This window comes from Orbicella franksi, chromosome 14 (genome assembly GCF_964199315.1).
Source record: "Orbicella franksi chromosome 14, jaOrbFran1.1, whole genome shotgun sequence".
In the NCBI taxonomy this organism is placed as follows: Eukaryota; Metazoa; Cnidaria; class Anthozoa; order Scleractinia; family Merulinidae; genus Orbicella; species Orbicella franksi.
The window spans coordinates 8784658-8797698 of NC_138158.1; the positions used below are offsets into that span (position 1 = coordinate 8784658).

The 13041-nt window shown below is 38.4% G+C and overlaps 2 protein-coding genes and 1 non-coding gene across 3 annotated transcripts in view; all 3 read left to right on the forward strand.

The window, feature by feature from the left end:
• The window catches only part of LOC145468481 (U6 snRNA-associated Sm-like protein LSm4), a 102534-nt gene that overhangs the window by 68141 nt on the left and 21352 nt on the right, over positions 1-13041 (forward strand). The window lies entirely within an intron of this gene.
• LOC145468441 (uncharacterized) lies at positions 253-5072 on the forward strand. The gene is made up of 3 exons (XM_081452153.1): positions 253-293; positions 1178-4388; positions 4985-5072. The coding sequence occupies exons 2-3, from the start codon at positions 1193-1195 to the stop codon at positions 5017-5019; spliced, it is 3231 nt and encodes a 1076-aa protein (XP_081308279.1). The 5' UTR covers positions 253-293; positions 1178-1192; the 3' UTR covers positions 5020-5072.
• Positions 8033-8116, forward strand: Trnal-uaa (transfer RNA leucine (anticodon UAA)). Its single transcript has one exon. It is a non-coding gene; the product is annotated as a tRNA-Leu (tRNA).

Below are 13041 nucleotides of genomic sequence, written 5' to 3' on the forward strand. Positions count from 1 at the left end.
AGCACAATAGTGCTAAATACATTTGGCACTTAAATAAAGTTCTTTATTGATTTATTGATTTATTTATTTAATTACTTTCTTTATTTATTTCTGTATGTTTCGGTCATGTATCTCTGTCATCCCTGTTGTACTTTTATATCAGCATGGAGTTAGAGGCAAAAACGTGGACTTATTAAATTGGAATAAAAGTCTTGAATCAGACCTGGTGTTTAATTTTTCTCTTATCCTATAGGATAGCAAAGTAAAGAAAGACTGTCGCTTTTGTGTTCTTTAAACCAAGAGAAAGGGGAGTGGTGAGTTTACTAAGTTATTTATATTTTAATATTGTTATTAGTTGTTTTTCAAACAAAGATTACCTTAATGATATAATAGTAAGGAAATAGTTATTAGAGACGCTAATCATATTTCCACGCCAACAATTTTGAACAGCAATATTATGGCAGTCCTATTTTACTTTGCTCTAAAACTTTGTCTTGCTGAAGGCAGAGGAAATCTGAAAAGAGATTCTTTACTGTTTAATGATACACATGCCTGGATGATAGACGTACTGTTGAGATGTCATTCCATTTTTAATCTTTTTCACTTATTTAAATTGCCAAATAATTGTAATGTGCGTTAGAAGTTCCAGTCGAAATGATAAACTCGTGTTCTAATAAGAGCAATGTAAAATCAATAATAATTTAGATTTCCGGATAAATTTCTCTTCTCAGAAATTACTATTAAACGTTAAACGGAGTTTAAACCGAAACTTGATCTAAACTATGTAACCAAATTTGTGCGATGAATTAATTCGAGCTTACATCCTGCTGTGTACTAACGGAGGCAAGAATTTTTTAAGTATATAAGTGCTTCCAGATTTTGAAAACCAAATAACAGAATAGATATTCATAAAAAATCTCTCGTTTTCAAAAATCCTTTATTTTAATCTCAGCAGATCAAGCAAGCAATCATTGCAAACATATATAGACATTCGTGAGCTCACTGTCTTTCCATGTAAAATAAATGTATAACTCTCCTCGCTGCAATCTTCTAATTGCGCAACGATTTCCTGAGTCAGACTGCAATAGTATACTAATAAATGTTTATATTAAAATCATAACAACAGCAGTTAGCAAATGGATAAACCGACATGGTTGCAAATTTTTGTCCACTTTTACTCTCTGTTTTGTTCTAACAGAAGTTCTTCAGTGACATGTACACCGTAGACGAAGTTGTACAAGTCATCTCGATCGGCCTCATTGTTACAGGCTACCTTCTCAACACTAATCGATTCCTAAAAGCAATCGAATTATGCAAAGAATGCTTGTTCATTCTGAAAGAAAGAGCAGGTATAAAAGACGAGAAACTCACCAAATCATTCTACGTAAAGATATATTTTACAATGTGGAAAGCATGTAGTCTTATCAGCGATACCACAAACGCCATAAAATACGCAGAAAGCGTAGTTAAGCTGAGCTTAGAACTAGCAGCAGTGCATTTCCGTGAAAGTAAATACGCACAAGCAAAAAATCTCTCTGAAAAAGCTCTCCTTATCAGTAAAGAAATTGAACACAGAAGTGGAGAAGCTGACTCTTACACAAACCTTGGAGTGGTGTATCGATCAGTTGGCGAATATGAGAAGGCTAGAGAACTTCACGAGAAAGCACTTGTGATCAAGAAAGAAATTGCAGACAGAAGTGGAGAAGCTTCCTCTTACGGAAACCTTGGAGTGGTGTATGGATCAGTTGGCGAATATGAGAAGGCTAGAGAACTTTACGAGAAAGCACTTGTGATCCAGAAAGAGATTGGAGACAGAAGTGGAGAAGCTTCCTCTTACATAAACCTTGGAGTGGTGTATCAATCAGTTGGCGAATATGAGAAGGCTAGAGAACATTTCGAGAAAGCACTTGTGATCAAGAAAGAAATTGGAGACAGAAGTGGAGAAGCTTCCTCTTACACAAACCTTGGAGTGGTGTATGGATCAGTTGGCGAATATGAGAAGGCTAGAGAACATTTCGAGGAATCACTTACGATCAAGAAAGAAATTGGAGACAGAAGTGGAGAAGCTTCCTCTTACGGAAACCTTGGAGTGGTGTATAATTCGGTTGGCGAATATGAGAAGGCTAGAGAACTTTACGAGAAAGCACTTGTGATCCAGAAAGAAATTGGAGACAGAAGAAGAGAAGCTTCCTCTTACACAAACCTTGGAGTGGTGTATGATTCAGTTGGCGAATATGAGAAGGCTAGAGAACTTCACGAGAAAGCACTTGTGATCAAGAAAGAAATTGGAGACAGAAGTGGAGAAGCTTCCTCTTACACAAACCTTGGAGTGGTGTATCAATCAGTTGGCGAATATGAGAAGGCTAGAGAACTTCACGAGAAAGCACTTGTGATCAAGAAAGAAATTGGAGACAGAAGTGGAGAAGCTTCCTCTTACACAAACCTTGGACTGGTGTATTATTCAGTTGGCGAACATGGCAAGGCTTTAGAGTACTGGGAAAAATCGTTGGCTATGGGCAGAAATATTGGCGACATGAGTACTGTAGCTTCCTCTCTTCTGGACCTGGGAGCTAACTTTTACTCTCTTGGAAAGTACCACAAGGCTAACGAATATAACCAGAAAGCACTTGTCATCTTTGCAGACATTGGAGACAGAAAAGGAGTGGCCGGCGTTTGCGTCAACCAAGGAGCTGTAGAGCAAGCTGTAGGTAACTTAATAAAAGCAAAAGAATATTTTGAAAAGGCGCTTGCAATAAGCCAAAAAATTGGAAACAGGGTACTAGAAGCACGTAGTTATCTGAAGCTCGGAGGTTTTCTTTTCGCGAGGTCTGACTATGATAGTGCGGAAGAATATATCAAGAAGGCACTTGCATTAAGTGAGAAGACTGGAGATGTTAACACACTGTTGGAGTCTCTCATTGAAATGGCAAAGCTTAGAGAGAGACAAGGAAAGATTCAGGAAGCAATCTCGTATTTTCGTTCTGGTATTGAAAAATGCGAGGAAATGCGTACCTCCCTCCGCGACAACGATCAACTTAAGATTTCTATCGCGGATCAAAATATCTTTTGCTACAGAAATCTCAGTAACTTACTCTGCGAAACCGGGAATCCTACGGAAGCTCTGTATGTTTCAGATCTTTCGAAGGCCAGAGCTTTGGCAGATTTAATGTCAGCTCAGTACTCTTTGGACAATCAAATGCCAGCTGACTCTGGAGCATGGTCTGATCTTGAAGGCATGGTGGGAAAAGTGTTTAACCGCACTTGCCTGTACGTCTCATATTATTCTGACAAAATACATTTGTGGATTCTTAGAGCAAGCGAAACCACACATTTCCAGGTGATAAAAGGAAATGACCTGTTAGTTCGGGAAGGATCAAGGCAGCATTCGGAACAATTTTTTGATTTCAGAAGTTTTGGCATTTTACCAGAGGAGATTTGCGAAGACCAATGCTTACACGGTTTTCTACCAGAATCGAAAACATGGAATGAGCACAGCCATGAAGGTTGGCGAATTGGAGAGGAACGTAGAGCTGACCAAGGACCTAAAATGAACCTTCCTATCTGTTACAAACTAATCATCGCTCCTGTGGCGCGCTTCCTTGAGGGCCCTGAAATCATCATTGTTCCTGATCGCGCTTTATACCAAATTCCATTTGCCGCCTTAACTGATGAAAGCGGAAAGTACCTATCTGAGACTTTCAGGATCCGTATTGCTCCTTCTCTAACAACTCTCAAGCTCATTAATGAAAGTCCAGCGGACTACCACTGTCAGACGGGTGCTTTGATAGTGGGAAATCCTGATGTTGGTGAGGTGCATTTCAAAGGAAAACTCACAAAGATTTCTCGACTGCAATGTGCAGAAAACGAAGCGAGAATGGTAGCAAAAAAGTTAGGAGTTGAGCCTTTGTTGGGACGGCAAGCAACAAAGCAGGCAGTACTTCAAGCGATGAATTCAGTGGCTTTGATTCATATCGGCGCACACGGTGATGTTGAAAGAGGAGCAATTGCCCTTGCACCATCTTTTCGTGTTCCTAACGGAATACCTCAAGAAGGACTCTACTTATTGACAATGTCTGACATTTCAAAGATTCGACTGCGAGCTAAACTGGTAGTCCTTAGCTGTTGCCACAGTGCTCGTGGGGAAACAAAGGCCGAGGGAGCTGTTGGAATTGCCCGAGCATTCTTAGGATCTGGCGCACGCTCAGTGCTGGTATCACTGTGGGCCCTGGATGACAAAGCAACAGAGCAGTTAATGACGCATTTCTACGATCACCTTGTCGCTGGGGAAAGTGCTGGTGAATCTCTACACGAGGCCATGAAGTGGATGAGAAGTAAGGGCTATGATGTGAACCGGTGGGCACCTTTTATATTGATTGGAGATGACGTGACATTGGATTTTGGAGAGAAAGGTAAGATTCAATGAAAACATGCATAAGTGCTTTCTAATTTTTAATAAACGGCTTTTGGCATTTACTTACAGTTTTCCTGAGATGTCATCGATCAAGCTGTATGTATTTTCGAAAGTGTGTTTAGGTTTCTATATCTATCTATCTATAAGTGTTTGTCGTTTGATCTTGTGCGGCTCACGTATTGTTTGTTTTTTATGACTGATAACTAGCTCTGTCCATCATGAGAGTGTAAACCATGAAATTACCTACAGTGTAATACAACGCAATCAACAGGCCACAGCCATTTATCATGTTATAACGAATTCGGAGGGAAAGTTTAGAGAACGAGAAATCTAGAAAAGTAAGAGCAACAAGCGAGTGCCTCACATATTTCGTGAGCGTTTTAACATACCGTAATGTTTTATGACGATAGAATTCAAGGCTTCAGATTATTTACTTCGGCCAGATAGTAAAACACGGTTGTCTTGTTTTGAGCATAAAATATAATACTGAGTGAATCAGAGCGCGCGCAGCCCCGATTTTTTTTTTTTTAATTTAAGGAAATAAATTTAGATGGTTACTATTTTTTGTTGCTGTTTGTTTATTTACTCTGTCAGGTGTTGGCAAGAATGACCAGGACGGCAGCGAGTGATCGCATGAGAAGAAAAATATGCCATGACCTCAACGGACAGTTTTACTGCTAGTACCAACCTGTATATAAATAAAACTGACATTTAACTTTTGATATTTTTCTTTCTAAAAGGACGCATCGGGAGAGATATGCGCAACAAAACTTTGGAGTTTTATTTCATATATATTCACCTTTTTTTAGGATGAACCGTTGCGTCTCTCGCAAGTTAAGTATACAATGGTTTTTGTAGAACAGTTGGTTACAAGTTATTCTACGGCAGTCTACCTGCAGGTGCGTGTTAGACTCAAATAACTGCTTAAACCTCAAGAATTGAACAAGCTTAGTACGAAAGGTAAATTTTAGTATAGGAATGAAAGATGATGATTTCAATCGTTTGGATCTTCGCTGCGAGGAAAAATAAGCAGTGTAACTAAGGCTTAACTGATACACCTAGTGTTTTACCAGCGAAATTCGTTGTTCAATTTGTAAATAATGTACCTGATGAAAAAAACATTGAGCGTAACACTTTGTAGCAATTGTTAAGGTAACTTGAAGAAAACAGGATTTTAAAGTACAGTAAATTAGCGTCAGAAATAACATGCATTTCCTTATTTGACGTTATTATATTTCTGAATATCTTAGTTTTGTTTGTATTTTCATAAATCAGACCTTGTTTACAAGACAAAAGAGCTTTACGATTTGAAATTTTGCCAATCCGTTGTGAATCGATTGATTAGAGTAGAAAATGAAAAGTGTATAAAAAGTAGACTGAATTTTTGTCGAACACAAAGGCAAATGGAAGTCTAAATTTAAGGATTTAAGTTCCTGTTTATTAGTAAGGTGTACAGTTGGCTTTGTAAATAGTGAAACAAAAACGCTGACCTGTTGGTTAAATGTTTGTAAGGTAAATGAGAGTTTGAAATAGAGTGACATCAGAAATTGTTCGCATGACATTTATCACATTTATCGTGAACATTGTACTGTAGCCAAACAAGAAGAACTCTTTTTATCCTTTAAGCATGTCCTCCTTAGGTAAAGTTGACGGGCCTCTTGTTAATTTTTACATTTTCAATCTAGAGGAATAAATTAAAACTGGAAGCAACATAAATCTCAGCTGGACTCCGTTACTGCAGGCTTCTTCTCAGCTACATTAGCCCCAGGGGTGGGGGGGGGGGGTGAACTCCCATATAGAAAGGACGGGGGTGATCGTCGGAAATTTTGAAAATAGCCCCTAAAAGATACCAAGATCCAGCTTTGTGGGCGTGGCGTAAAACAATTTTCACCCCCAAGAGATACTAATTCTAAAACAACACGTCATCTTCTGTCATCTTTTTATCGGCTTAATATAGCCTATAAAATGGCACTGCAAAAGTTCCCACTGTGGACCTTTTGAGGCTGAACACCCCGAGAGGTACCAAAACCACTTTCGAATCCCCTTAAAGGTATGATGAGCACCCCGCCCTTTTTATAAGGGGGTTGCTCTTTCACCTCCCCCGTTCCCCCTCCCCCAAACCAGCCATGTTAGGTGACTGGAAAAAAAAAATGCGCCGTCGACAGTACCTGGAGCACTTAGCTAATGGAAAACTTGAAGCTGATAGAAGTATATTAATAACTGCTTTAGCTGCGTTGCAAAGTTGAAGTTTCGAGCATTAATCCTTTCTTTATGGGAGCAAGATCATTATGCCGAGCAGAAGGGCTAACTCTCAACACATCAATTTTCTGAAAACGCTGTAGGGCGACTCATTTACTTTTATTTTCAAATTCAAGTTGATATAGGTTGCTACTTACACTGACTGCTGACGGTCCTCCAATTTTAATTTCCTTTCCCTTCAGTTAAAATTACTTCTTTTTGTTTCATTTTAGTAGGAGCTGTAGGTTGAGGGGAAGTAAAGCTGCATATTCCTTTTTATTACATAAACACGAGTGTTTTACTGGAAAATACAGCACTCGTAAAAGTTATCCAAAACCACATCCGCGATCTGAGTGGCGTATTCTCCATATACTCACCAGTAAGAATATTGAAGACGTCATTTCCCGCGTTTTCACCGTGTTTGCGCAAACAGTCAGTTTGTCTTTATAGTAAAATGAAAATTACATGGTGGCTTGAAGATGTGAATTTGATTTTCTCGTGTTAAAAACAATATTTTAATCACTTGCTGCGCTTGCTCATAAAATATTGTTTTTACCACTGGAAAGTAAGATTTATATCTTGCGCCGCCGTGTAAGTTCCTCTATCTTGCATACCTGGATACGGCGAGGACACGCAACCACTTAATTTCGCGGGCTAGCGTTGAAGCACGGAAAAGGCCAGAAAACTGCGTTTAAGTTCCCCTGCAATGTAGCTGGCTACCCAAGCGCGCAATTGTAAGAGGAAACCAACAAAACCATGTTCTTTATGCCGTGAACTCAATCTCCGTTTTAGTTTATTTTGTTCGGCCAGGCAGGGTGGATAGCTGGTATTAGCCGGGGATTTCCGGACCGGACCGGATTTCCGTAGATACGGCCTTATATCCACCCTCCCTTTCGTAACTTTAAGATTATTTATAGCCGAACTTCGAGGATACTCAAAAATGTTTCTCTTGAAGTAAACAACATGAGATGACGTCAGATCAAGTGTTAATTGTGTCATGTTTGTTAAAGAGACGCCATTTTGATCTCTTAGACCCGCCATCTTGGATTTGGACTTCTTCGTCAGAAAACGATTAAAACTAAATCAAAGTTAATAATATAATGGCTGAGAGTCATAAAAATGAAAGAATGATCACACGAAAGTACGAAAGCCACGGCAACGTAAAGTTCCGAGTAATATGACATGTCATACCAAATTTATTTGATCACCTCCCCCCTGACCGTCCCGCCCATCTGAATAGGGTGAAATTAATTAGAAGTAATATAGGTGAAAACAACATAATTTTTAAACAGAGCTAATGAGGCCAAGCAGCTTAATTTTAAAAATGAATCAGACATTAGGTATGATTGATTTTAAGGAATGATTAATAGATTCAATTCCATCAGGGAATTTATTTGTATTAACACCAGGATGGCCGAGTGGTTAAGGCGTTGGACTTAAGTTCCAATGGACGTATTGTCCGCGTGGGTTCGAACCCCACTCCTGGTATTACTTTTTTTTCGTTCGTTTTACCCCTTTCCCCCGCTTTTGTCATATTTCAAATCAAACATCCGAAGTTGGGGAAATTAACTCTCTCATCGCCCTTTTTCCTTTCTTGGATGCTAATTGAATATTCTAAGATCGCTCACACACGTGACTGATCTCTAACCCAACTTACGTGACCGACCAAACCGTCATGTGACCTTCACACACGTGACCTTGACAACCTATTTTCTTTGAAATGTTGGTCAAAGGAGAGATATTCAATCTAAGGTAGCTAAACGAGGCTAATTACATGAGCTATAGCTTCCAGAAAACGTATGAAAACATTCAAATCTTTCGCCGGAATGTTTTTCTGCCCTATTTAATTTTTCTTTCACAGAAAGATTAAAAAATCGAGGACATTGATGACACTATGACACGGATACGTGTTATGGACGTAATCTTGTTTGAATTGGAGAAGACGTCCTGGGGGCGGGTGCTGTGTAAATCTTTGGGTGGGGGGGGGGGTGGGGGTGCCGCTGGGAAGATGAAAACCCTTACCCTATACTAGACCATGATCACTTTGATTTTGCAATTCTATTCTAAACCAGAAACGTCTGATTTCTATATCCATCTTAGACTACACTGCCTGAAAATTCCTCAGGGAAGAATTGAAGTGTGCACATTAGACCTACCTAACATATCGCAATGATTCGATCTAGTTCAAGGAGGGCAGTTAGTAAAGAGGGGGGAGGGGACATTTATTAGGGACGGGAGGCTTAGCAAAAACGGGCTGATAGGAAAAACACACATCGTATTGCTCCTGTAGCACGTGTCTTGTGTGAGTGTGAGTTACTCATCGATTAGAAACTTAAAAATTGGATTGCTGCAAGGAAAAAAATGGTCACAAATGGCCAGAAACTCGATATTTATCTGTTCTCCACCATCTTATATAAAATAAATGTGATCAATTCTGAAGAAGACAGCGAATAAAGTCATACGAATAGGTAATGACGTAAGCTCATTTGGGGGAATTCTTCCATTCTTGTTTAAAACTAAATCATCGAAAAGGACATTTAATTGCTCATTAACTCAATACGGGGAAACCAGGATGTATTCTCTTTGGGGAAACCCCTTCTCTAGACGGTATTTATAACCTTTGTCACGTGATCGCTCATATGATTAATTCTCGCCTCCTTTACTGATTGGCTAATACTGCGATCCGTACTCACAGTGAAATGAAAAAAAATATGAATCTCCATCACCCTGATTCCAAATAGCAAGAAAAGATAAATGGCACATGCAGACCAGCTCTTGTAGCACTACAAACAACTTCTGAGGCAACGTTACACATTTGAGTTAACTTTTTTTTTAATAATAATAATAAATATATACGTGAAAAAATTACTCGATTCTAATTGGCTGCAAGCAATGTAGTTCAAGTGTAACACCAATGCAAAAAGTGTATCACCAGTGAAAATTTCAAATCGTAATTCTGGATTATGATTGGCTGAAAGACAACAGGAAATTTTCTAAGCCAATGATATCACGTAAAATGATGACGAGAATTTTGTGCGGAAAATTTGAAAACAGTTTTCTCGCATAAAAAAAATGCATGGCTTCAAGAAAGATCTTTCGGCTCTTCCTCCACGCTAATCTTTTCATGTTATATTATTAATAAGTAATCATACGGTTTTCCTCGTTCAATTTGGGATTAATTTGCACTTGTGAGTTTTTCAAAAAGCTGAAATTGCATTTGCCGAAGCGGCTTGTACAATTTCAGCTTTTTGAAAAACTCACTCGTGCAGATTAATTCCAAATTGAACTCGAAACCGTATAATCACCTATACGAAAATTTCACTTTTAAGAGGTAGAAGGAATCATGTTATTCTAGAAAACGACTCTAACAATGCGGTTACTGAATGACAGGAACTGGGAGAGTTCGGGTGCTTTGATTTGCTCGGAATAATATTGATGATAATATAAAACTTGATACGATTCTTAGCTGTAGCTATAAAACAACAAAGGTATCGTTGCTCGTTGCGCTTGTGTGTAAAATATTTTACCACTCGAACTGATAATATTGATATCTTCGCGCCACCTTGTAGCGTCCTTTGTCTCATACAGCTAACTTCGTTTGACAAAATCCGCGCCATTTTCGGCCAAAATTCCTTGACCTTGCACAGTCACTGAGTGACTGGCGAAATCTATCAACGATCTGTTCTTCATGTTTGGAGAGAATCGGAAGTAAGGTAAGTTTCTGGGTCTTTCTGCAAGTTCTTGTAGTTTGCCGACGGATGTTGCTCGAAACTTAAATGGGTGAACGGAAATGAAAAAAGATAGGTTGTAAAATGTTTAATGGTGATCCAAGTTCGTCAAAGACTTAGAATAGAGTAGTTAAAAGAGTAGATATCGTATGTTGCCCGGTGGTGTCTTCACTTTTATTTTTTATTTTTTCCAAAAAAGCAAAAGAAAATGAATACTCCCTATTCAAAACCCCTTGTTTTCGTTTTGCGCCTGACATCTTTCAACAGGATCTTTTTCATCTCCCTTTATGTTTAAGCTCCTTCCCCGTTGACCCTTTTCTACCCATTTCTCTACCCATCCCTCCATTTTTCTTCTCTTCTCCTGCACTCCTTATTTTCTTCCGCTCTAATTATTCCACTAACTCAACCCCTTGCTATTTCCTTTTTTTCACCACTGCTCCATCTCTTTTTCATTCTAGTGCCTCTCCTGCCTTCCTCGTATCGTATCCCTCATACCACTTCCTCCCTAGCACTCTGTGTGTTTCATTTCCTCCCCTAATTATTGCTATTTCCATGATTAGTCCTAGCTCCCTTGAAAACTTGAACATCTCTGCAGCGAAAAGAGATATTTGAAAATAGCAAACAGCATTTTTCCTTTCGCACAGACTACCTGTTTATGTTTTGAAATGGTTTAGATAGTAAAGATGCGTATTTCATCGTAGTAACACTTAAGAAGGAATCCACCAGAAAGTTCGAGTAACAAGTGGAAGAAAACGTTTGTACTTAGATTATTTACACTGTATTGCAAACCTCTGTGCGACTGTTTTAAATATCTTCTCCCAAGGAATCATTTCTAATAACCGTCTAAAATAATTTGGAAGTTCATATGAAACACTTGAAATTACTCGAGAAATGAAACTGATGTTTGCACGATTTTTCTGAACTTTGAAATTTATTCTCTCGAGCTTCTATGGAAAATTGTTTTAGGTGTTATTTCAGACGACTATATCTTAGCAAATGCAAAAAGGACTGTAATATATATTTAAGATTATTCTGGTGCAAGGTTTTTGTCCCCCCAAAACTGAAATTGTTCGACTTCATATCGAATTTCCTGCTAAATTCTTCAGAGCGGAAAAACGTATTTCGTAGCTTTCTATGCGTACTTGCGGGGTCACTTGCAGGCTTAAATAATTGGCGCAGGCGTATAATTTTGCGCATGCGTACAGCATGCCACAGTTATTATAGCTAATATTCCTATTAGGATATTAGCGTAGAGCGTGCCTTGGTTTTTTTTTTAATATGTTTTTTATTTTGAATTATTTTTAGATACATTTTTCTTATGTTTTTACTGTAATCTTAATCTTACATTGTAAAGCGCTTTAGAATATTTTATGATTTAATTTAGCGCTACATAGATCTATTATTATTATTATTATCATTATTATTATTATTATTATTATTATTATTTTTATTAATGCGAGCTACAGTGGTGGAAAGAACGGTGGATCGTAATAATTAAGGTGCGCGAGGATGTCGGTGGGTTGATTTATTTATACTTGGGCAAGCATGAATTTTTTTCGACATTTTACTGTTAAGAAACACGGTCTCCCCTTGCCTGCTGGGAGGCTCTCTTGCTTATATATTCAGTGGTATGATTATATGGATGCAATATGTAAAGAGGGTTTGTGGAAAAAATGTGTCTTCGCAAACCTTCTTTAGATTAATTAATAGGTATGAAAAAAATTGATTCCCTACGAAAACAATATCTAGCTTCCATAAGTGACGTGAAAACGCTGCTGCTTGCCGGAAAAATTGGGAAACCTTGTAGAGTTCTGCTATTTTGAATCGTGCAAGGCCCCGCCGGCTAAGAAAGACAGGCTGCCCGAAAGGAGCCCTGGGACTCAATTTAATTTGTCGTTCCTTCTTGTAGTTTGCACGAGGTTCAGTGCTCGCATCTTCTTTCAAACTTTGCCTAATGCCGTGTCTACATTACAAGAAGTGTCTCCCAAGCGTGTTCCAGACACTGGTGGAACTTCATTCAAGTGCCAGAAACGGCAAGCGACCTCAAGATGGAAGTGTCGTCTTTGACCATCCTCGGTATGTTCACGGTACTTTAAGCTTATGTTTTCGTTTCGTTTCCTCAGAAACGAAACGGTATTGTTTTCAGTTCAGGGATGAACTATTTACATAGTGATTTATAATACCCAATCAGAGTAAAGTTTGTAATTGTTAATATAAATATGGTGGAAATTCGGTCATCGCAACAAAATGTGGCGTTCTGAACATTCAATTGCTGCTTTATTCGAAAATGAGGAAAATACGACTGAAACTCTCGTTTCTCGTCATTAAAATACACAAGAAAACATACATACTGGACTTCTGTTCGGATAGTAACAATAAAAAGGAAGTTTATTTTGGAGGAAGAGAGACCGCCAGACCATTTGTTCACTAATGCGATATTTTAAGCCCATGGAAGCAGTTAGTTTTGTTTAGTTCAACAAAGAACTGGTACTGTTTTCTGTTTCAGAGTGATTTATTGACATAGTGAGTATGAATGTTATCGGGGTAAACGCTTGCAATTCACAAGGTAAATATGTTCAGCAAAAATAACTTAAAACTAACTAAATTTTATTTCGTGACACGAAAAGAAAAGGAAATTAAAATGTCATGCATGTAGCAATAGTTGGCTACTTAAATGTTCCTAAG